At 42.1% G+C, this 24,169-nt stretch overlaps 2 protein-coding genes across 4 annotated transcripts in view; one reads left to right on the top strand and one right to left on the bottom strand.

The window, feature by feature from the left end:
* The window catches only part of LOC1272652 (patched domain-containing protein 3), a 35,543-nt gene extending 21,114 nt beyond the window's left edge, over window positions 1-14,429 (top strand). The window contains exons 7-9 of the mRNA XM_311553.5: window positions 759-1,097; window positions 10,969-11,495; window positions 11,565-14,429. Coding sequence (XP_311553.5) covers window positions 759-1,097; window positions 10,969-11,495; window positions 11,565-13,250 — 2,552 coding nt within the window. The 3' untranslated portion in view covers window positions 13,251-14,429. The remainder of the gene's footprint in view (window positions 1-758; window positions 1,098-10,968; window positions 11,496-11,564) is intronic.
* A 1,506-nt stretch (window positions 14,430-15,935) lies between these two features.
* LOC133392842 (telomere-associated protein RIF1) lies at window positions 15,936-23,382 on the bottom strand. 3 transcript variants are annotated; one of them, XM_061654841.1, is made up of 5 exons: window positions 23,215-23,382; window positions 22,077-22,939; window positions 21,651-22,008; window positions 21,381-21,559; window positions 15,936-21,210 (listed from the first exon to the last, which is right to left on the bottom strand). In XM_061654841.1, the coding sequence occupies exons 2-5, from the start codon at window positions 22,907-22,909 to the stop codon at window positions 16,557-16,559; spliced, it is 6,024 nt and encodes a 2,007-aa protein (XP_061510825.1). In that variant the 5' UTR covers window positions 22,910-22,939; window positions 23,215-23,382; the 3' UTR covers window positions 15,936-16,556. The 3 variants fall into 3 exon arrangements, with proteins under 3 accessions (XP_061510825.1, XP_061510826.1, XP_061510827.1); XM_061654842.1 differs by having other exon boundaries at window positions 22,077-22,960; window positions 23,215-23,367; XM_061654843.1 differs by having other exon boundaries at window positions 19,651-21,559; window positions 23,215-23,369.
* Between the last annotated feature and the right edge of the window lie 787 nt (window positions 23,383-24,169).

Raw genomic sequence — 24,169 nt, 5'->3', positions numbered from 1 at the left:
AATTTAGCCGTGGGTAAACAATTAGACATATGTGGAACGGTAAACGCCACTGGTCGTACGAATGATGAAATCACGAGTAACCTTGTGCTAAGGCAAGATTGATTAGTTGCACCCTACATGATAAGAAGTTAATTTGGTGCTGTTGCACTAATGCCTACAGATAGAAACTTCAGTTTTACAGCACCATTCAAAATGTATTTCAAGAGTGGGATCGATTTTTGGCAGGTAGATCGGTATCGATCGTCCACTTCTAGACCTCAATAGTTCCCTTGTAGAAACAGCTGACACCATCACGCGTGTGAGTAAATGATTATGTAATTGCATACGTACGGCTGGTCGGGGGTAGGGGAGTGCTGTGCATGATGTGTGGGTTGCAATTATCCATCTTGCACCCTCACGGTTATTCGTGTTCACTGCATGTACTTCATTTGTGTGTGTGAGTGTATTACAGCTTTTTTTATCAGACGTATTGTTAACTAGATTTTTTTATAAACTAATATTATATGTTGCCGATATGGATCGACATACATGAATATGGTATTACAGGGTTTCCCACGATTTATTCCTATAGATTGTTGGTTCGATCCCATAATTTATTGGTATTTTCCGATTGGATATCAATACAATTAGACCAAAAAATTCTGGGAAACGACCAAAAATTAATGGGAACCAACCAATAAATCGTGGGAAACCCTGTGAATCGATAAAAACCAAAACTTCCAATTTTACAATATGTATCAATTATTTCTTCATTTTAGGTATCGGAATAGATGACACATTCGTTATGTTGGCCGCCTGGCGACGTACGTCCGTAAAGTTATCCGTCCCAGAACGCATGGGTCACATGATGTCGGAAGCAGCCGTCTCTATCACTATCACATCGTTGACCGACATGATCTCCTTCTGGATTGGCATCCTCAGCCCCTTTCCATCGGTTCAAATTTTCTGTGCGTATAGCGGATTTGCCGTGTGCTTTACCTACCTTTGGCATGTTACGTTCTTCGCCGGCTGTATGGCCGTATCGGGACACTGCGAGTTCAAAAATCTGCATGCCATCTTCGGATACAAGGTTCTGCCGGAATCGGTTGCTATAAAAGGTAGGTAGACCCTTCGCCGTAAACGTATCGTATACGTTTCATCATAACCGTTATCTACTGCATACCGTACTACTCATTTACCGGTAAACGTTGAATGAGGCGTAAAATAATGCCAACATACGTGTTGAATCAAACTCAATGAAAGTTGTTGTAGCATAAATCAATGTTTAATGTCCCTCCTTTCCTCTTAAATGATGATCTTTACGTGGTTTTTCGGCGAGCAGTTCGGACGATAACAATCACGTCGGAGGATCATGGTATACGACAGTGTGACTTATATTTTTCTCTACCTTCTACCCACTTACGCTTATCTTTCTTACTACACTATCACCGTTTACACCAATACTTATGTCAATACTAATACTTGTAAGCTTTGCTATCTATACACCTTGTTGGAAATGATACGTAACACTTAATATGGCAGAATTCATTCTCTAGCGCTGTTAGCCAATGATTTGCGAGGTACAATCGTTAACCAATTAACGCCTGATGCATTATCACAGGGAAATAATCCTCTCCGAAACCATTTCCTTAGGTCAACTCTATACGACCTGGCTGGTAAAATTCAGCGATGTGTACATCCCACGTTCCTCGTTGAGAAATTACTTGCCATTATTCCAAGTTTTATCGTTGGCACGCAAATATACACGCGACCGCGGAGATCGACAGATCAGCCTGCAATACGCTGTGCCGATTAAAACCTCGAGAGCGTGCCTTCTGATCTGATTGTGAAGCTACTCGATTTGCAGTACTTTTTTCAATCTCGCATTACAGCAATGCTTACAGTGTTCATATTTCATTTCAATAATTTAAGTACTTTCAGCATTGAATTTCTTATACAAAGCATGTATGCTGCTGTACGTATATGTACGTATTTAAATAATATATTTGGCTGCTTTTTACGATTTAAATCCTTCCAATATATTAGCCTAACCTGACGATCATGAACCATCCTAAGAATTAGAGCACAATTTCTTGATGCCCTGCATCACTTCCGTATGTGTTGTACGTGCACCAGCCAATGAAATGTGTGCATTCGATATCGATTGAACCATGAGACGACCATGTTAGTTTTCTCACACGTTGCTGTTCACTTTACTGCTAGAAAGTTTATCCAACTTCGCGTTGCTGTATTGACCGCACCGTGCACATGCACTGGCCGCCAGTGCAACAGATTTCTAACGGTAAATAGCCGGCACGGGACCGGTCGAACCTTTCATCGAATAGAACCGACATAGCGAGTGCCTGCTACCTTCAACGGTACAGCGAACGGTGGACAAGAACAGTTTTTCGAAAAATCTGCTAAGCCCACGCAAAATTTCTTTTTATCAATGTATTCCATAACAATTTATGGTCTACCGGGGCCGACTTGTTTTTTTCTCTCTTTTATTTCTATCGACCTTCACTGTTTGGACCAAATGCATTCCAAACAATGAATCAATCCTCAATGGTCATTTATGCTCTTCGGTCGTGCCTACCGGTACCGGAGGCAGTTTTAAACGATCGCCTTGAAAGACAGCCCGCACCTACGAGCTGCTACCCCGGTTCCTGGATATTAAGTGGGGGAGTTATTGAGGGAACCAGCAAAGCATTAGAATTAACGAGAGGCATAACGAAGCGTCGACGTCGTACGGGGAGGCGGTAACGATCGCGCGACGAGTTCTATTAGACAACCGTGTCTAGATCAATTAGATGACTGGTTAATGATCCGACCTGGGTACGGACTGGATAACGAGCGCCGGGATGTGACGGTTGAAAGCGTGATAAGCATCTCGTGGAAGAAAGCGTCCCACATATTTTCAAAACACCACCTAAGGAGCTGCTCGGTTTCTTTTGAAGCCAAGATTTGACTGCCAACTGCCACTGTACCTCGGCTTTGGTTGATGCTTTCTGGTGGATGCAAACCGCTTTCATTTAGGTATGCTGAAGCTGGATTAATCTAGAAACTGTCATGGTGGTTCCATGCATTGCTTTACCTTCTTCAGAAAGCCGAGTAGCGTTGTATGTGGTTGACGCAATGCACTACTTTGAAGTGGAGCGTCTGATAACATGCAACCATTTACCGTTTGACCATCGATGGGCGTGGTTTTTATTATGTATGTACAATCGTCTGATTCGATAAAAGGGGTTGCTTGATGATGAGAGCATTTAGTATTAATTGTGTTACTGTTGTTATTTTCTATTTTACAAGGATGGTATGCAGTTTTTCTCTTTTCCTGCTGCTTAGTAATAGACGGGATAACAGTTATGTAGTGAATAACAGTGCAATCCATAATTTCATCTGATTTTATGTCCACAAAGATCAGGTTAGGTGTTCAAAGAAAAATGTTCATAAAAATTCTTTCATTAACTTTTCATGTGCACGATTCAATCATATCTAAAGGCTGTGGTAGACACTCACCAAATCCTCAAGCACTGACCAGCAGATTATCGAACTTTACCAATCCCACTATACCCCGTTTTCCCGGGGGAAAAACCCCGAATGTAATTGTAAAAGTGAAGAAAGTTGAACAGTATGTCATACTTTTGCTCTCCCTGCTTCAAGTTAAGGTCCGCAAAACAATTTGATCTTTTGACTGTAGTGCGCAGTTTTTGAGGTCGCGGTTATGCAACGGCTTTCAGTTCAATTCATTTTTGCCAGCAAAGGCAGAGGCAGACTGGTCGATTCCTTTCGTACGATGCATATCGAACTGATTGCCCAATAGGAAATTCCCAAGAAACGACCGCCAAATCATCACCGGCCTCGGAACAAACTTCATCAAGTGAGTCTGTATGTGAGGAGCATTCAATTAAGTCCTACCGTACTGTGACCGAATCAAGGTTCGCCTAAGAATTGCTTTACTTCAACAAAGACCTTGTACGTGAGAAGGGAAAAAGAAAATTGAAAATTGCCTGTAACTAATTTGCTGATCTATTTAACAAAAAAAACGTCATCAATTCATTGCAAAGTTATCTTAATGCTAACGAGAGCATCATAATTTATAAGTAAGTTTTATTACATTTTGCATCTTTTTAAAATGTTGATTAATAAGCAAAACAAGCCTTTGCACAAAAATTTCAAGTTATTTTTATACGATATATATACTTCAAAAATGAAATATCGATTGATTGATTTTATCAGTACTGATGCGAGCAAATGAATGCAACAAATAGACGTAAAAATCCATACTCATTACATGCGCAATGAAAGATCATCCATCCTTGGTTCCAAGTTTTCTTCCAACGTCGATCAAAAGTAAGCTATAAGAGAAATCCAATAAATTTGAATTGTTTATAAACACCACACGATAGGGATCCTTCACCTTCATAAGCCCACGAGCGTTCCGTTAGGTGGACAGGAGGAAGGGATGTTCGTGTAGGTTACGGGCTTGAAAAATGTGAAAATATTGTGGCGATGCTCGTGCACTCCACTGCCCTCGTTTTCACGCCACAGTTCGCTGTCCGCTCGCCACGGATCGATGATCGAATCGTAGTAGTTTGAAGAAGCCCAGCAGCTGACCACCTCGAACCTACATGGTGTGAGTGTACCAATTTGGGGTCAGTAAACTGTCTGGCTCCCTTCGTTTCATCTTTAGTTGCGTGGTGCAACATGCAATCTGTCGCTCAAGCGTATGCCGTCCTTGTGTGTGAAACGAAAATAGCAGGTGCGGTGTGAAACACACGATATGTCCAGCGTGAAACTGGCGGCTATCATTCAGTTCCGTTCATCGATGCATACTAACATCGATTTGTTGCTAAAAGGTCGCGATCAAGGAAGCGGCCCTATGAAGGAAATCAGCTTGGAGAAAAGCTTCAGTGAAGTCACCGTGTATTGTCTACGCATGTATGTTTCGCGAGCTTTATAATTGCTACTGACTGCCGGTTGCTTTGTACGATCCGGAAGCGAATTTAAGCAAGCCATACGACACTTTGAACACCTGAGTCCATATATAATAGTTGCTGGTAGTGCGTTCGCTGGTTTAATCGAACAAGGTTCCATACGCTGTGGGATTTAGCGGAGCCGAGCGATAGCAAAGTGTTACCCATACAGCCAATCACCCAGCCCAGCGCGACCCAACGTTAATCCTACATCACAAACCGTTGATATCAAGCTTACGGGATGAAACGTACACATTCGAGAAGAAGATTACTTTACTTGATCGCACGACCGCGAGATCAACCACGCCTTGCGAGAACAACCATCACTTGCCGGTGATCAGTAGCCGGGTCAGTAAAGCAGCATACTCGAGCTAACGGAAGCGAATCATTTAGCTGAATAAATCAGATTATTTACGATACGTCGCGGCGACATTGCGGCTAACTCAGTCTAGCACTTTTCCATTGCTTCATTCGTCCAGAAACCGCTCCAAACAAACAAGATCTGGTATCGCGTAGCGAGACAACAATTTATGTATAAATGTGTATATGTACCTACAAATGCACGCTTTAGATTACGGTTGATTCATCGGCGTCCCAATCGGAGCCAGTACCGTTACAAGGGCACGCGGCATAAAACAGTGTCTTCAAACTAAACAATCCGCTTCGTCGCTTCGATGCGCAACATGTAATAATCCAATAAAAGATGATAATTAATTTAAACGAGTAATTGCCGACACATGATCTGCATTGTGATAACCACACCCGCTGTCGTGGCATAAATGATGGGACACTCATCTGCTCTCCGTTGGCCATCATCACGAGATCATACTGTCGCAGAGCTTTAAGATATGATTCTTCAATTTCGTTGAAAGACGAGAAAGTAGCAAACAATCTACTTCCTAGTAATTACGGAGTCGTTTTTATAATTCAAGAATAAACCTTTAACCCCTTAGCTTCAATGGATATGAACTGTATATGAATGTTTTTTGAAAGTAAGTGCTACGTAGGGGTTTTTTTTAATACATAAGACTTTACTGTAAGAGACTCACATTGCTATTGCACTTACCTATGTACTCAATTTATCCAGGTTTTATGTCACCTTCCTGGTAACGTCGGTTTTTGTAGGCCATCTACGGGAATCCCGATACATTATCGAGGAAAATCTCAAACAAAGTACTGATTGCACACCTGAACACTCGTTAGAGAGCTTTCACGTCGCATACAAAAATAATAACAGCAAAAAACTGAAATTTCAATAATGACTGGCGATGAAGTTTGGCATTGCTTTGCGTCTGACCTGAACTTTTCAGACCTGTGCTCAACGAGACGAGGGGTTTGTTGCCTTTTCCCATTCGCCTCTAACCAAACGATCCAGCTGTGTTTGTGCGTGAACCGCTACGGGACTGCTCGATGCCGCTGATGAAACAACGTGCTGTTATGTCACACTATTTGACACTACGTGAAGATGTAACCACGATGGTCGGATCCCAGTTTCAACAATGGGACGGCTTCATCAGGATCTTACTTGATTTCGTTACTCGACCAGTGGGTCAAGTATAATCATTTGGGTGTATACCTGCCTACAGCGGTGAATGAGGATGAGGATATGCGAAACTTATCTCTTGGGTTTTGTCCAGGCAGCAATGCGTGGTTCGGTAGTATGTACGCTTCAAACCGCAGTACCTGGGTCACAACCCATTATTCCTTTTCTACGTCTGCATGTGTTCATTTGCTCTGTGTTCTTTGTGTGATGCACGTTATTCAACATGGCGATTCAGTGCACTTGTATAACAGAAATTGTAAATTAATCGAATCGTTCACTAAATTCACTGGAACAAACTTACTCAATGCAATTACCACACCGAGGCGGCATGATTACGCGTCTCATGGCCACGCGCGTTCAGGGGCTAGTCTGAAAAAAAAACCTGTACACCTCAGATCATCAACTGCCGCAGGGCGGTGCGAAATGCAATCGGTTTAACGCTCGATTTAGCGGTTATTCATTATTGTCGCAAACGAAAACTCACTGTATGCAGAATTGGTATGTTCGATTGATACTTATTCAGTATTTCTAATCGATTGATATGGTATGGTAGATAGTTCACAAACAAAACATACCAATCAGATTTGGATGAATCAAACGCCAAAATATTGTAAAGTTTATATAAAAAATCTAATTTGCTATATGGTCCAAATCAGACCAAAAATATGAAATATCTTTACCACCTTTCTAATATACATATATACATATGGCGTTCAAAAAGACGCTTTGAATTCGAGAAAACTAAAGCTAATTTGAGCATTATCTCCTTTCTCGGAGGACGGTGACAAGCCGCTAGCAGTACATAATTACCACAAGAATTCAGTAGTAGCTCATTACATCATTCTGTGGATCATTCTGCTCACACTAGATTCACCTTGTTTCGATCAGCAAACATGTTACCAGCCATTTAATGTACGGTCATTTCCACCCGTTGGCGAACCAGTCTTCAGCAACTTTGACCGTAAGCGTAGTAAAAGGATCCAAACGGTTGAAAATGACGCAGAGACACTGGTAACGCCTAGGCCATAAACAGAACAGGTGCGCAATGTACAACTGCACGTTGTCATAAGCAACGAGCGCAGGCGGTGTGTGTCCCTCAGATATCGTGGTCGACCGTTTACGGTTTATGACATAGCGCGGTGGCCAGCCGTAAGCCACGCCGTTGCATGATACCAAGGGGCCTCGAGCACTAGAACACGCTTGTTTTGCGAACGGATGAACATTATTCGGATGGTCGATAACCTTTGCAGCCGAAGAGAACCTCCGGTGTGGAAGTCAGTGGCCAACACGTGCTATTTCAACATCGGATCATGCTCGCAGTGCAACGTTGTGCAGCTTGGGTGAATTCATGCTTTCGCAAATAAACTGTCACCGCTGGCAACATCAGCCGAGGCCAAATGGTGAGGTTGTTGCTATTGCAGCACTCCCTCACGGCCAGTACACGTTGTGATGCGAAATATGTTCTACCATCCTTACGGTAATGTACTATTATGAATAGATCTCTCGCATGTGTGACTGTTTCGAATTTGGCTCTCCTTTCCAATCTGAAAATTGTCTCCCTTTGCGTAAATTGATTGATTATGTGCTTATTAATTTTTCCGATTCTCAGGAATTTTACTTCAACCATATCGTAAGTTTTATCAAGTTTGTTCCACGTCTGCTGGGATAATATATCATCAAATAGGGCATTGTTGCCAATTGTTACTAAATGACGCCCGTATTAAAGAAAACGCACACATTTCTCGATGCGCACTGCTCTTTCATTTCTTCTACTTTTCATGCCAAGTCAGCCCAGCCTCCAAAGCTCTAAACTTCGCGTTTATTTCAGGTCAATAAAAGAGATAACCTGATAGTGTCGTTCCTATCAGCACGGTGGCGTGAAAGTTTTGTGCACAACTGTGACCAGACGCATAAAATATTAATGAACGACTTTCTACGGCAGAGGATGTGGGTGACCTTTCACGGCTGAAGGCAGCCGACGCCGACACTTATCAGGCTAAGCAAGATAGTGCCTAAACTATTAAGCCGGTCAATAACCGCACGAAAGCGTAGATCGAGTGAGCCCGTGATCAATTGCAAAGTGTACACGGTTAGCTGCATATACCACCCGGTCTTCTGTAAAAGTGGTCCGACGAGCCAAACCGGAATCGGTACTCCCCGGATGCCATAGTATTGCCATTTTTCCTATATCCGGTCCAGTAAATGGTCAGCCATACAGCAAACCAGACCAGTTTCATTGTGCTCACGCCTTGCTTTCGTGACGACTGAACATAAAGCTGAAGATTGACCATATTTCATTGACGAAACAACCAACACGCTCTCCGGGGCTAAGGCGGCAAGTTGGTGCATTCATTCATGCGCAATCACAGCCACAATTTCGCTCGCTTTTTCCCTTCCTGATCCCGACCAGAGCTGGTAGTCCGTGCGAGTCCAATACGCGCTAAATACCGTTTCATTACAGATGGCTGCACTGCAGTTGATGATGCAGCAAACCATGCAGGAAATTGTCAACATGCCTGCCAAAATGGTACCGGTAGTCCGAGTGCAATTGTAGACTATCGCCGCATGCGCTTTTGCGAACTAAAAACAGTCCAGCAACATCGTTGATGAGTTATGGATCGTTGCTATTGGTATATTAATGATGGCGACAACGATGGCGGTGATGATGATGATAGGATGTGAATAGGGTTTCATATTTGGTACGACATCGATGTGACTTCTTCAAGCGTGCTAGGTAGGCTTCGGTTGCCATGATTCGTTAAGTTGGATACGGTTTGATTTTCGAAAACGTGAGAAGCACCAAAGCAACATATTTTCCACGATGTTCCACTTCCGGGGTTGTGGCAGCAGATGGCGAACCCCATAGGTGCATTGACTTGATTATTTTGAAGTATATTATTATCGCAAAAGAAATGCCACCGGCTCATCAAAAGCAAGTTCCAATTCAGTTCACAACAAGTCGCAACAAATTGTATGCACTTTTGTTGCAACTATTATTTCGTGAATATGCTACTCTTCTAGTTTTTGTGATCAATGAAGCTTAAAATATTAAAATATTGAAATGAAAACATTAGCCATACTTTCGTTTTTGTTGTTGCTGTTTCCATCTAAAGTGACAGGAAAAGTATTAGTTGCTTCGAGCAGTCTTTCTAACATTCAGCACGCGATCATTTGACGCTGACGCTTACAATTCGTCAAAAGCATTAAGCTAGCATGTATATGGTAGAGGCATTTCTGGAACATCTTCATGACCGAGGCCATCGGCACCAAAGAAAGAAAAGAGTTACTGAAACCCTTCGGCACAGTAAAACCCCAAAAACACACTGGAGAGAGATTCGGTGAAATGCCCCGGGCGATGGTATCTTTGGATTTTCAACCAAATTTCAACCATTTGACTTTACTGTCCAGAAACCACTTTTACCTCGCGTTACACGCACAGACACTGTTTACGACACACATACAGCAGCGCCCAATACACCATTGCACTGGTCAACGAAAGTGTGTCATTTGCCATCGGAGGCCCCACGGCGCGTCGGAGACACGTTACGTGCACCGGACGAGGACGACCTGCCCAACGGGCGATGGTGTGGCGATGGTGGATGCGGCATGATTTTCGCTTTTCAAAACACGCGCCAACCCGTCTCTATCCACTCTCTTCTTCGAGCTCTACACTTTTCAGCAGGTTCCAACGTGCCATGTTTCTTTTGAACATATTCGCAATGAACGGGGTACGAAAGCAAGATAGTGAGGGAAAAAAATGGAAACCATCGGGGATGTATTGGCCCACTGTGGAATGGCATACGCGACATTCCGATGGTAGGGTAAAAGGGAATACTTCTAAGTCGATTTGATTTCGTCCAAATTTCATTTTCTCAATGTCTTACAACTAAGACGGTTTATCTGAGAATTGAAAATTGAATGTAGTCGTAACCATATGAGCATATGTAAATTTGATTTTTGTTTGCTGTACAGTAGCACCACATTGCTACTGACTGTAGATGGGAAGGTTTATGTAAAGGCTACTTTATAATCCTTTTCCAAAACTAAGGCGGTGCTCTGGCAGCCTACAAGACACACAGACTCGAACAAACGTATATAGTTATATGGAGGACAACCGTAAGACATCTCGAACGAACAAGTTCAGCCAAATTCTATATACTTTTCTTATTCGATGTCTTGTTCGATTGGTGCTAGAGCGCCAATAAATATACGGGCTGACAATAAATAGGCATTTTTGAGTAACTTTCTAATGTTAACAGCATTACTGATTGCATACGTTGTTCAACAAATGTCACAAATTTGAACAGAGTTACGATAAACTTCTAATAAACTTCTAGAAATATTCTAGTAATGCCGACATGACCTTTGGTATATTACGCCTAGGAGTAGAAAATCATCAGTCTAGAGCAGTGGCAGAGCATCATGTTAGAATCATTTAAATAATTCGTCTCAATGTTTATATTCTTTCAGAAAAACGATCGTGGCTGTATCGGAAAATGAACACAGGTGGAATCAACCGCGACGATCCGGATAATCCTATCGATAATCGGGAGCATGTACTGATGGCATTTTTCCGCGAAACGATGGCACGGATACTGAACAAAGGCTGGACAAAAACCATAATTTTGGTTATATTTGCCGCCTATTTAGGAGGCGCCTGCTTTGGATTGACCAAGATCAAAGAAGGACTGGAACGTAGAAAACTGTCCAAGGCTGACTCGTACTCGGTCAAGTTCTTCGACCTGGAGGATGAATACTATCGAGAGTTTCCCTACCGCATACAGGTGATCGTGACGGGCGATCTCAACTATTCCGATCCACATACGCAGATGCAGATTGAGGATTTGATGCAATCGCTCGAAAACACCTCTTATGTCACCTCACCGCTCTACAGTGAATCCTGGCTGCGATCGTTCATCTCGTATGTCGATCGCAATAACGACTATCTCAATCTTACTTTGGACAGTGAGCAAGCTTTCATCGATGCTTTGCGAGAGGTAAGCTATGCCAAGGGAAGCAATCAATTGCATGTTTGAAACGGTAATAATGTTTTATCTTTTCCTTAGATTTGGCTGTTCCCGGCGAACCCCTTCTCGCTAGATGTCAAGTTCAACGAGGCTGGTACAAAAATACTTGCCTCCCGGTTTATGATACAGGCAGTGAACATAACTGATACAAATCACGAAAAGGTTATGGTAAAAGATTTACGGCAAATATGCAAGGATTCCCCCTTGAACGCCACCGTATTCCATCCGTACTTCGTGTTCTTCGATCAGTTTGAGCTAGTGCGACCCACGTCAATACAGTCAATGATTGTCGGTGCACTGATAATGATGCTGATCTCATTTATCTTCATCCCGAATTTCCTCTGCTCATTGTGGGTGGCCTTCTCTATCATATCGATCGAGCTGGGAGTCGCTGGCTATATGGCGCTGTGGGACGTGAACCTCGACTCGATCTCGATGATAAATCTGATCATGTGCATCGGGTTTTCGGTGGACTTCACAGCACACATCTGCTACACCTACATGTCCTCGAAGGCACGCACACCCGATGAGCGCGTGCGCGAAGCACTGTACAGCCTGGGCATGCCTATCGTACAGGGCAGCTTGAGTACGATTCTGGGCGTGGTGGCCTTACTATTAGCCGATAGCTACATCTTTCTGGTGTTCTTCAAAATGGTATTTTTGGTGATATTTTTCGGCGCAATGCATGGTCTGTTTTTGCTACCTGTTCTGTTATCCCTATTTGGACCGGGATCGTGTACATCGGGCTACCAACCGGATGACGACCACAAACTATCACCGGTAGAAAAGACCTACCCGCATCCATATTGCATCTCCCATCCCCAGCTAGCATTGACGGGTGCGTTCGGTAGTAAAAACTTCCTCGGTGCACCCTATAAAGCGTACGGCGAAGATAAGGACCTAGGCATTGGAACGTCTGGTGAAGATTCGAGCGAAAGCTCGAGCAGCAAATCTCAGCGCCGGCAGGCAATCGAGGATGAGAACACGCGACGTCGTTACGAAGAAGGATGGAGACGCTCGACGCACAATTTGACCGGCCAGAGCCAGTTTCAACCTATGCTCGATCTTTACGGACAAGAGGCCCTGTGGACAAAGACTACCGGTAAGGCACCACTGAAAATTGCCAACGGGCGTTACGGGTACGAAGACATGCTGCTAAACGTTGCACAAGGGCAAACTACAGTCAAACAGCCACGGTCTGCTGACTTTGAGCTGGACCGAACGGAGGACCGCCGCGATCGCAGAAAGTCGGATGACGAACGGTACAAGTCGCGGTACGAAGATAATCGAACGTTTGTCGATGATGAAATGCTAGACGACACCGACTATCAGCATACCAATCGCTACTACGTTTACGACACCAGCCACGTCAAGCGCCTCTCCAATGACAGTGGAGCAGCCGGTAGCAGCACCAACAATAATCCTGCCGGCACGAGCCTTCAGCATATGAGCCAAGCGTGCAGCAGTAGCAGCACGGCAGTCGACCTGCAACAGGGTGCAAACACTAATCGTAGAAAATTTTCCGACGAAAGCGACAAACGTCGGCGACACAGTGACGAAAGACGCCCAAGGAAGTTCTCCCCGCCCGAAGGCATCTACAAGCAGAATCCCCACCGCTCTTCGTCCCAGCATAATCTCTACTACCCGCGGCAACCGCCCCAGCGAACGGCCTCCCAAAGCAGCCTGCATCAGCTGCGCCATATGGGTGACATGAGATTTCCTTAACTCATCCTTACACACCCCACAACTGCGAGGGGATAAAGGATGAACTACTGATTCCATTGTAAACTGTGTACGTAAGAGTCAATCGAATTGTCCATGTGTGAGTGTTTGCGTATGTGAGTGTGCGAATGCGTGTAAGTGTGACTCAATGATAGAAAGCATTAAATAGAGAAAAAAACAAATACCATGGAATGAATGTTCTTAACCACAGCCTAATTGTAAGTAAAGGAAATTCCAAGCACTTCATGATTAGTTTTACATGGCTCACACCTCACCGTTCAAACGGATGCCACCATAGTTAGATAAGCCACGAAACTACGAAGCTCATGACGCTCACCATTTCATTAACGTGTACTGTTTAAATTAACTTTATTACTATCTACGGTCGCTTTCTGTACAAGGCAGATGCTTTGCAGGTTTAGCTAAAAAGGGTGCGTTGGCGAATAGAATCGGTCAGTCTTATTCATTTTTTACTGAAGCAGACTTGTGGATAGGGCTTATTTGCGGTACTGGTTGAGGTTTGATACAGGACTAGTTGTTTCGTGTTAGTAGATTATAAAATGTCTTCATCCATACAAGCAAACAAACAAAAAACACCTAAGCAAGAAAGATTAAATTTGGAATCCTCATCAATGCATCCCAAGCTTAGTATGTAGCGCGATAGAATTATTATGCATATGCTTATGACAGAGGGGATACGAATTGTCCTGTATAGAGAAGTTCAGACGAAATGACGTGGCTGCTATTATTGGCTGCTGAAGGACTATTCAGCTCAGACTGGTACTGTTTAGTGATGGCTTCTACTCTGTGCATGGCTTCCGATGATTGACTTGATGCTAACAGATAAGATGTGTATAGTTTGCTAGTAATAATATCTTCCTATTCCTGAATGAGCATATGTACGACGCTTCATTATTCAAATTATATTACTCGTGATTTTTATTTACCATTCTCATACTTTGTTTTTCCCCCACGGGTGTGATTCTTCCACTAGGCTTAAAAAACGCTGTTGACTACTAAAAGTCATAGGAAAAGAAATAAATAAAATGATAAACAAAGCAAGGAGCAATTACATTGGGCAAAGGATATTAAGATAAGCTATACGAACGATAGCCTGACTTCGATGATGGCTATATTTAAGAAACGATTTGGTAAATAAAATCCAACACTGAAAACCATTAATCGTCCGTCGCATCGTTTGAAATGAATAACAATTTGAGAAAGTGAATCGCTCTCTAGTTGGCCTGTTCACTAAATAGCACATCGTCGTGAAATGGTCCAGTTAGCAATAATTTGCCTGGAAACTCAGTCCTTGACTGCAGCTTCTCATCCATATAGAGATCTAATCTCTGACAGGTCTTGCTTCACCTGATCCAGCTTTCGAGCTTGCTGTGTGCTTCTGCCCCTCTTGAGGAACTGGCGATCGCTGTCGAACACCTTCTTGGTGGGGCATGAGTCCGACATCCTCATGACATTCCCCAACCATCGTATCCTGCCAGCCTTCGCTTCCATCAAGATGCTCGGTTCGCAAGCTCGTGGTGCATCCTTCTCCTCCACACTCCATGCTCGAACACACCGCCAAAGATAGTCACGTTGGACAAGTAACAAGTAATTACACACTCTAAAACCAAAATACTTCAAATTTACAATAAAAAGTATCATGTGTTGTCACTTTTCAACTTATCCCCATCATCGTACCAATTACCAATCTATGCTGAAACTGAGCTTGAACCTACACTGGTTAGGAACTGATTGCTTTACGATATGGACGGCGATCTCACTGTCGTGCGGACACTACTGCAGCAACTGCCGAAAAGCGGTTGTAGCGCCGGATGAGTAGGATTTAACTTCTTATAAGATTTAACGTCATTCAGTTCTATGCGCACAATAAGATGATAATAAGAGATGCGGAAATAAGAATAATATCATACTCATTCTCTTTTTCTGAAAGAAATTAGATACCACTAGGAATTAAGATTGTACTCTGGGCTGTGGACGATTGACTAACCGTTGTTGAATGTCGTGAATATTTTTCAGCAATTTTTGGAAAATTATACTAATGTTCAATTTACTTAGCTACTGATCTGGCGCTACAAACGCTACGGAGTCTTGAACTGTTGGTGAACTATCAAAAATCGCTCACATTCTTCACCTAATACTTTGGGTTACCACGCTCTCCTCATGCTCATGATCTTGTGAGTGGGGGCACCCTACATGGGAGGAAAAGCTGCAAAAGGTTGAAACCCACTGGGATAGAGGAATTTTGTTTTTTTTTTTTTTTTGAAGATGGAATAGTTTTTATCCTCTTAACTCAGCTGTTCCACCTATGTTACAATGATTCTATGATGAAAGAATTACCGTTTGATAGTAATGAAACAATCTCATTACGTATGTCACACATTGATACATATGTGTTCAAATAGCCCAGCGTACTGATATAAAGATGAAAGATGAGCTTTTTAAAAATAAAGTTGAAGGTAAACAAAGCATTTAATTTCGGGGTCTTCATTCGTAACCGTGAATATATGTGAGCCGCGGCAAATGTATTTTCAAAGCCAAGTGAGTGGTCCGTGATCCAAAAAAGTTTGGAGAGCGCTGTCTTACAAAGCACGTTTGTGTAAAGCAGATATGGATTTCGGAATGGGCACGAGGAGCTTTAAGGCGATTAAGGCTTCTAGAAAATTACTATTGTTAGTTTTTATATAACTTAATTTTATTCAGTAATATAAATGTGCAAATTATCAGGATAAGGTTTGATTTGTTGTTCCCTCGTTAGTGTTTTGTCCTTTCTTTCCTTCGTCCTAGTCTGTTATTTTTTACTTTTTTCCGTTCTTAAGCTTGCTATTATAACACTTACAACACTTCTTATGGACAAAATAATGAAAAATATAAGTTAAAGTGCGTACGCATCAAATTACCTATAAAAGAGAGCCTAAGTTACTAGCTAGAAGCTAATATGTTACAGGGTATCAATGCAAAATGTTCTTCGTATTTGTTGTACTGATTACATAGACAGAATTCAGATTTCGTTACATTTAATTACTACCATGGAATCAAGAAGGTTTTTTGTACAGTATTGTTATGGCGTTGAATATTTTATCGTTTAAAGAAATTCAATGAAAACCGGAAAAAAAAAAACAAGTACAATAAAAAGTTAATTATATTACAATAAATACTTAGCGTCATCTGAAACGACATAGTAAAATAATATTTTCTTCTAGTAGATATTGAAGGACTATTCGTAAATTTAATTCACCAACACGCACAGCAGCAGTTGTTGTCAAAATACGTAAATGAAGGCTGCAACGATCACTCTGAAGAGGAAGATTTGAAGTAATGTTCTAACAATGCCATGATCTCCAAACGACTTTTACGCGCTAGTCCTTGTTTCAACAGCTGCTCCCGAAGTTCTATTAACTTTGGGCTATCTGTTTCAATGATGGGCAAGCTTAATAGATTTTCGTAAATGTTCTCTATTAACCGAATTGTTTCTTCTTTTTCGTTCTGTGGAACAGCAGGAGTTTTATCACCCGACGGTGCATTGTACGCAGTATGCAACTGCTTGAATACATGATCCATCATCGCCAAGGTTGATAAACGTTCACAAACCTTAGCGTTGGAGTTTTCCTGTATGGCATGGTCCAGGAATTCCACCGAATGTCGCTCGGATAGCTCATCCAGCACTATGTCACGGGTTTTTGAATCATCCGACATTTTTGACGAAAGTTCCTTTGTTAAACTTCGAATTGTCTTTGTTTTTTCCAACGTTTTTCCAGCCGCAATGTAGCGCTCAAACATATCATCCAGTGAGTAACGGTTCATCACATGCTCCAAAACGGCATCCTCAGAAGGGAAAATGTGTTTACTCTGTGTTTCATTAGATTTTTCTAAAATTTCTGAGAATCCTTGCTGTTTGTTTAATGGATCTAATGTTTTCTGTTCTTTTCCATCGTCTATTTTTGATTTCGAATTAGATTTGTTTTCATTTCCATCCACATCCATACAGTCAGAGGAGACCTGCAGCGCGGTCATATTATTCGTACCATCGTGCATCATGAACTCGTGCTCATCCAACGATTCCGGCGAAGATGTTAGCTCCTCTTCCTCACCTTCCATATTCTCGTCATTCGGTGCATTCTCAGAGATCGCGGCATCCATTTTCTTTGCTGCATTTGTCTGCTCGTTGGTAAAGTTTTGCAGTTCTGAAATGCTATCTGATTTGCTTTTACGTCTCATCAGAAACTTTGCCCTATCAGCTGACGACATAATGTTGCTGTTTAGTTGCAGACTGCGACTCACCGATGCTGGACGACACTCTTCCACTTGTCGAATGTATTCCTTGGTAAGAGATACAGGAGGATCGTGAAAACTTACGCGTTTTCGCTTGTTAACCGGTGAATCAATATCATCACCACTCTCATCCTGGTTGTGCCTACGTTTCAGTATGCTACCTGCTGGCGATGCTTTTGGTGAAGGAAGTACTTTCGAGAAAACCAAGTACTGGGATGGATTATTGTGACTCATTTCCTCTCTTTCTTTCAACGTTTCTAAGGCTGTGCTGTCATCAACTGGTGCTGAAGAAGCGGCACTCCCCACAATGGCTCTCTTGCGCATCATGAGACGGTTTGCGGTAGCTGATGATTGGCCTCCCTTCGGTGTCGATGCATTTTGGGGAGGAGTGTTCGGTTTTGGAGATTGATCGGTTTGTTGGTTGCGAATCAAATTGATCAGTTGTGCACCACGCCCACCCATACCGATCATACTTGTCCTTGGACTTCGTGTAATAGACGGCTGCTGCTGACGGCGAGCTTTAAGTCCACTACCCGATCCTGAAGGAGTCTGCGGTGTTGGGTCGGGCTTAGTGCGACGGGACATAAGAGGTGTTTGAACGGGTGTGTTGCTGGTTGGAATTATTTCCCGTTCTCTACCAACAATCCGTCCAGATGAACGTCTATCAGCGCTACCGGCCAACTCTCCACTATCCACGCATTTAGTCATGGTACCTTTCTCTTCCGAAATTGGAGAAATATTCAATGTACTATTCAACAAATCGGCATTCCTATCTTCCACACCGGCAAGATCTGGCGATGATACTATGCTACGATTGAGCGACTTATTCAGCGGCTCCATCTCCTCGTCCAAATTCTTAATAGGAGAAAGTTGTTCCATGCCAAGTTCTGATTGTTCACAGGTGGATTGCTCTACAGATATCGGTTGTTCTGGACACATCTTAGGGGTGCAATCGGCATTCGTATCTACATGCGTGGCAGGAGTAAGGTGTGATACACGATGTTCTTCGGATGGCTGTGATTGCTGTGCATTGCAGCTAGAAAGTTTCTCGTCGTTTTGCGTTACCATCGCTGAGCTGATGGGATGAGAGATGTCTTTTGGTTCACTTCCATCGACGTCCTGCAATGGCTTTCCGAGATTTACAATCGGTTCCAACACAACTAATGGACTGAACCGTGCAACCTTGGGGCTAGACAAACCGCTCCGATTCTCAACTAGTTTACATTCATCTTTGTCATTAGTGGTGCTGTTGGACGAGCTGCCGATCTGTAGCGCTTCTCTCATTGCGTTGTTGCAGGCATCATTAGTGTTTTTCGATGGCGTACCTTTGCACATTATTTCTTGCTTATGAATTGATCTGGAGGGACTGTATAATAATGTTGCCACATTCTTATTTTCCAACAATTTCTTTGGCGAAAAAGCAACCAACTTGCCAATGTTCTGCTTGTTATCTTCCAGAGACAGCCGAGAGGAGCGTCTGTTTGGGGACAGCATAACGGTTGGACTTGTTACTACAGCATTTTGTTGTTCACAAGCAGAACTCGTTGAAGAACTTTGTTGGTGTGTTTCCGGTTTCGTAGTGCTGTCATCGGAGGCAATCCCTTTATTAGGTGATTCTTTTGTTTCTGTCGGTACAGTTACCCCAGTTTCTTTCTTTTGATTTGGAAGTACAGAATTGTCTGATTCATTATTTTGTACGTCGTTTACTTTAGTGCCTGTGCTAGTATCAGAAGCATTCATTTCTTTGATGGGCGATAGATGAGGGGTTTCGTCTTGCAGCGTGATCTCTTTAGTTTGCTTCATGTCTGTGCTTGGCGCCGATGGGGCGATTGTTTTTTCTTTCGGTTCTTGAGCCTTTGGCTTTGCAAAGGATGTTCTTCTGTTAGTCGTTTCAGATGAGTCGGATTGAGATGATTCGATTACATCATCCGATACATCAGCTTTGGATTGATGTTGACTCGACGAAGACGGCGTTGAATTGGTAGCTTGTTCGTCATTGTCAAACTTTAACAGTTTTCTAGACATTCGCCTTTCTCGTTGTTGTGTTCCTTTCGATTTAACTGCCTTTGACGCAGAAGCACTCTTGGTGTCTTGGTTTATAATTTCACCATTATTTCTTTTTTTCTCGTTCCCCATTTTTTGACTCGACATACTTTTCCGTCTTGTGGTTCTCGTTTCCAATGATTCCGAATGCCGGGTGCGTGACAAATTCATCACATTAAGATTTTTACCTTCCACTGTGTCGATGCGCAGTTGATCTAAAATAGATTTTCTTCGGTTTTGTTGCTTTTCGGCCGCCTTGTCTTCCTCTGATTCGGTTTGCCCCTCCTTTTCTAAGGATGTTACAGATTGGTCACGCAGAACATTCCCATTGTTGTTTTCTTTATCTAAACGGTGCGTCTTGGAATCACATGCACTGTCCGTTGTCGTCGATATAAGTGGATCGCTTTCTACTGTCGATAAAGTTTCTATGATTTCTTTTGCTGCAATACTGCTTTCTACCGGGTTTGGAGGCGCGTTGTCAACAGTGGTGACAGCAGCGGTAGCTTTAGTACGTTCCTGTTTTAACGAAGCAACACCCTTACTTGGTGTCCACGGTTTTATAACGAAACTGTCTTGCGATTGGCTCATATCGTTGTACAATGCAGGGATATCTGTTCGCTTCTCCATCATTTTTTCCCGTTGATGTTCGGTTAGCATTTCCGGTTGGAACTTCCATACCTTTTCTATCACCACGAACTCATCGTCAGGTGTTTTACGTGTTGGAGTTTTGGTGTTGCTAATGTTACCTTCACAGGCGATCATACGCTTTTTCATTTCCACAGTTTTCCAACCCTTTTTTAAATCCTCTGGTAAATCTAATAAGGTCTTGAGTAACATTTTGTAATTCCATTTCACATCATTGGACTGAGAGATCAAATCCGTAGTCATTTCCTTCAGAAGCATTTTGTTGGATACAACTTTAAGTGTTTTTTTCACTTCGTTCATAGCCAACCCATTTTCATTCGAAACCATCTCGTTAATTGCATTCCTTATCGGTAACACCAAGATCAATATATCTCTGGCGTCCAATTTTTCCAAAAGTTCCCGGAAGCAACGTACCATTACCTCCACGCGATCCAGATTCGATTTGTAGGCGAGCCCTTTTCTAGAAACATCTTTAAAAAGCTCCAACACTTTTACGGGTGGACTTGTAGCTTCGAAGTGCGCTGGCAGTGACTGTATTATGTAACAGAAGAAATCTGCCAGAACTGCGAGATTGTAACCATGCTTTGCGACCGTCATGGCTTTTATCATTTCGCAGAATGTATTTTTTAATTCGCAACATTTTGAGTCATGCTTTACCACTTCATCATACAGCTTAGTCCAGAGTTCCTTCACGTTCTCAACTAAAAGTAGCTGGTCATATTCCAATGGGTACAGTAAAAAGGACATCACTGTGGTTTGATGAGCTAGAAATCCTTCCGAATCGGCACTCATTTGATCAGCAAGATGATTTCCCAACAGTATGTAAATGCGAGTTCGTATCGTGCGAAACTGAATGCTGTTATTGGTACTGTTTTTGTCTTGATGGGAAATGTATTGGATAGTTTTCTGAAGCATGTCCCAATACGCGTTTTGAGCGGAGTATCTTTTCAGATCAAATAAGCAGTTTGTTATTTCTTCACTTTTCCTGTAAGACAATAAGTGGATTTGTTTGGGAAGTTAGATAAAAAAATCAAAAAAAATTAATATGTAAAACAAATTTATCTTTTTACATAAAAAAAAATTAATATGGAGAACAGCATCACAGAACTGATCTACATGATTTTTTTAACTATTTTAATATAAAAATATACTCACGAATCAGGAAACGGAAGATGAGAGTTTAACACAAATGGCATAATCATCTGATAATTAAACATCAACTGCTCTGGTGAATCGTATCCAATTTTGACGTGAAGTAAATCACTCTCCGCAATGATTAACAATGTATCATACAGTAGATCACGGAGGGCAGTGTCGTGCTTGGAGTTAAGACACTGCAATAACAACAACAAAAAAAGTCCCATGTGAAATTAAAATCTCCATTCGGGTATATTACACCGCAACGGGATGGGTGGATTTTCTTACCAGTTTTAAAAGCGCGTTCATGTCCTCTTTGATCCACTGCAACATATCATTTTTGGGAATCGTTTTCTCGTTTTGAATGCGTCTTATCAAATTATTCCAAACACATCTGTTAACTGCTCTATAATCAAGATGCTGCATTTCTGAGAGCAGTACAGTACACTCAATACAGGAATCAATTATTAATTTTGCTTTTGTCGAAAACAGCATATCAGAAATGGCCATTTCAGTTTGAGGGAATTCAAAAGATAGTGTTGAACCACTATTGTCCGGACAGGTAAGTAGCGTTTTACAAATATCCGTGGCTGGTCCTAGAAGATGAATTAACGCAATGCCTGATAGTTGTTTGATAGACTGATACCTAAAATAAATTAATTTAAAAAACTGTTAAACTTGAGTGCACTTTTGCAAACATCGTGATTTACTTACATTTTACCCGGAGCACCGAGCTCTTTATATGATTCATCAAAATAATAGCACAAGGGCGTCTTAAATGAAGGTCCAAAACAGAAGTATATAAATGGTTCAAAAATAGTTTCGGCCATAGTGTCCAATTGCGGACGTAGTTGGCATAGCAGGTACCACCAGATGTCAAATTTTTTCAATGCAATTGTTTCCGTTTTGGATTTGGAGCTTTTCAGCGGAATGCATATCAACTTCACCCGTTTAGGTATGTTGATCTGTTTGTTATTGGCAAAGATTTCAACCAGTAACCTCCAGCAATCAAATGATTGTTCCCGGATTGATAGCTCTGGAGAACGAAATCCAGCTTCAACGATCGATAAGAACATGTTTATGATTGTCGAGCCCTGGCAAAGATCTCGATTCATAATTCGCACCAGAACCGACCATACCCGATGCCAGTTGGGATCCTTCTCGCTGCGGGCTATATCTAGCAGGGATGTGTATTCCTTGCTGACTATCTCTCGTAATTCACTCCATGATGAATGATCTTGATAGTCCGTGGCACGGATGTGGACCACAGCAGACTCAAATGCATCCAGAGCTAGCTCTCTAGTTTTAGCCTTTTCTTCGAACATCAGGCGCCCAACATCGATGAGCCAAAATTTAAGTTCATCCTTTTCGATGCTGCGCTTTTTGTCGCATTCTTTCTTGTCGGATTCTTCCGCTGCGGTACAACATACTGTTTTAAGCTCGATCAAGATGCTATCAAGTTCATCATAGGATGCCAAACGTAGAGCTTCCCGTAGACGATCATAAAGCTCATGGCCAGGTAGGGAGTGGTGGTGGCTTGGAGTCATCGTTTCACACGTTTACAGTTCCCGGCCTCTCTGGAAAAGTGGAATTAGCAACTGCGAATGTTGTAAGATTCATTTGCACAGACTAAGGATTGATTCAAAGATTGAAAACATCAGACAACTAAAATCTAATTCGACCATTCGGTCTTAACATTGCTTCAGTCATGTATGATGAAAAGAAAACAAAGGATGGAACCTTCTCTTTCACACTAGCACTGTACCCAGTCCTACAACCATCTTCAAGGTACCTTTTAAAAACACCTCTTGCAAGCTAATAAAACCGGTACCTTCGACATTGTTTCAATTACCTATGCTTCGGGAAATAGAAGAACTATCACAATCCACACAATTCGTTGTTTTAACCGCGTAAAAACAAAATTCTTTCCACTGCTATTACAATCCGCACTATCAGGGAGTAAACAATTATTGGCGCGCATCAGCTGCAATAAACACAAGGTTTATAGAAGTTAGAAGTTAGAACAGATGTCTTGACCTTTCTGCTATGCAGTTTTCGAACATTCCCAAGTAACCGTCCAAATAGACGTACAGCGACAACGTCGCGCGTGACAAAAAGTAGCTCAGTTTTGCAAATATTTGTACGGGGTGGATTGCCCGTACTCGCTAGCGTAATTTATATTTTCCCTAGCGCATGTGGCGTCGGTTGGTGGAAGTTTTTTATAGTAATCGATGGAATGGTCGAGCCGGATTTAAAAATTAAATACAGTGGAACGACGATTTTCCGGGGACGGATTAACCGGTGGCGGCTTAAACGTGCGCATGAACTTGACAGTTGGTCTATAGCGGCGAACATTTTCTGCGATGGAACGGTTACCAAAAAAAAAAAAAATTGTTATGCAGCAATCTAGTGTCTAGTGATATTTTTTAACATTATTTTTGACAAAAGACAATTGTTAAATATATTGTTATTGATTCAAAAAATATTCTACTGATGATTTATCGATTAGTTTAATATGAATTTCTAGCAAAACCAGTGATTTTTAAATTTTGTTCATGAATTTGACATTTTTGAACCATTATTCGTGGTATTCATTTAATCGGCATTCCGGTCACGACCCAAGTGCCACAAATCCACTAAACGACCACTAAACGGCTTCTAAACGACTTAAGCACTCTACTTAAACGGAATATAGAAAGACTTCGTTTAGCAGACGGCAAACGACTCATGCGTTCTAAAAATAGCAAAAAAGCTGGTGGCGCTATCTGTTGGTGGGATACCCCAACCAGCTGATCTTCATCGCTTGG

This window comes from Anopheles gambiae, chromosome 3, assembly GCF_943734735.2.
Source record: "Anopheles gambiae chromosome 3, idAnoGambNW_F1_1, whole genome shotgun sequence".
NCBI lineage: Eukaryota > Metazoa > Arthropoda > Insecta > Diptera > Culicidae > Anopheles > Anopheles gambiae.
The sequence above is the reverse complement of the archived record's forward strand: the minus strand, read 5'-3'. Positions and strand labels throughout refer to the sequence as shown.